The sequence below is a fragment of the Sinocyclocheilus anshuiensis genome, unplaced genomic scaffold, assembly GCF_001515605.1.
Source record: "Sinocyclocheilus anshuiensis isolate Anshui unplaced genomic scaffold, SAMN03320099.WGS_v1.1 scaffold1807, whole genome shotgun sequence".
In the NCBI taxonomy this organism is placed as follows: Eukaryota; Metazoa; Chordata; class Actinopteri; order Cypriniformes; family Cyprinidae; genus Sinocyclocheilus; species Sinocyclocheilus anshuiensis.
In genome coordinates, this window is record NW_015549663.1 from 75860 (window position 1) to 76409 (window position 550).

General features: G+C 38.5%; 1 protein-coding gene across 1 annotated transcript in view; it reads left to right on the forward strand.

The window, feature by feature from the left end:
- Positions 1-239, forward strand: part of LOC107660298 (uncharacterized) — a 30834-nt gene extending 30595 nt beyond the window's left edge. The window contains exon 8 of the mRNA XM_016449578.1: positions 175-239. Coding sequence (XP_016305064.1) covers positions 175-209 — 35 coding nt within the window. The 3' untranslated portion in view covers positions 210-239. The remainder of the gene's footprint in view (positions 1-174) is intronic.
- The last annotated feature ends 311 nt before the right edge of the window (positions 240-550 follow it).

Sequence of the window (550 nt, forward strand, 5' to 3'; positions counted from 1 at the left end):
CCCCCCCCCCCCGACACAATCCCTACACATTGTTCATTGTGAGGACTAGAATTGAGAACCGCTGGATTAAATATAGGTAAAAGATGAAGGTAGGTAGTTGATAAACAATAAACAGAGAGAAAACATACATACCTGTACAAGTAAAGGCTTGATTGTCTTGTGTGTATTTAACAGTTGCATCTGTTGAAGAGCAAGAAACTGCAATCTGATCTTAATCTGTCGTGATGGTGAGAAAACTTCAGCTTCATCTTGGAATCTCTCAGTATCTCAGTTCAGACTGAACATGCTGACTTACTGTAAAAGTCACATTTTGGGAGTGACTCCATTTGCCATCTCACAGTTGTTAAAGTCAACATGAACCAGCATCGTAACCCTTTCGACTTCTGAGTAAAACAGGATATTCAACGAGAAAACTTGTAGGGAAGAACTAGATTTTATCCTTTAGGAATTAATTGGACTGTAAAAAAATGTCTGTTATGCACATTGTTTTATAAAACCACGCTGTTGTAGCACATGCAGAATGGACTTCCCATGAAAGACATCATCTTGA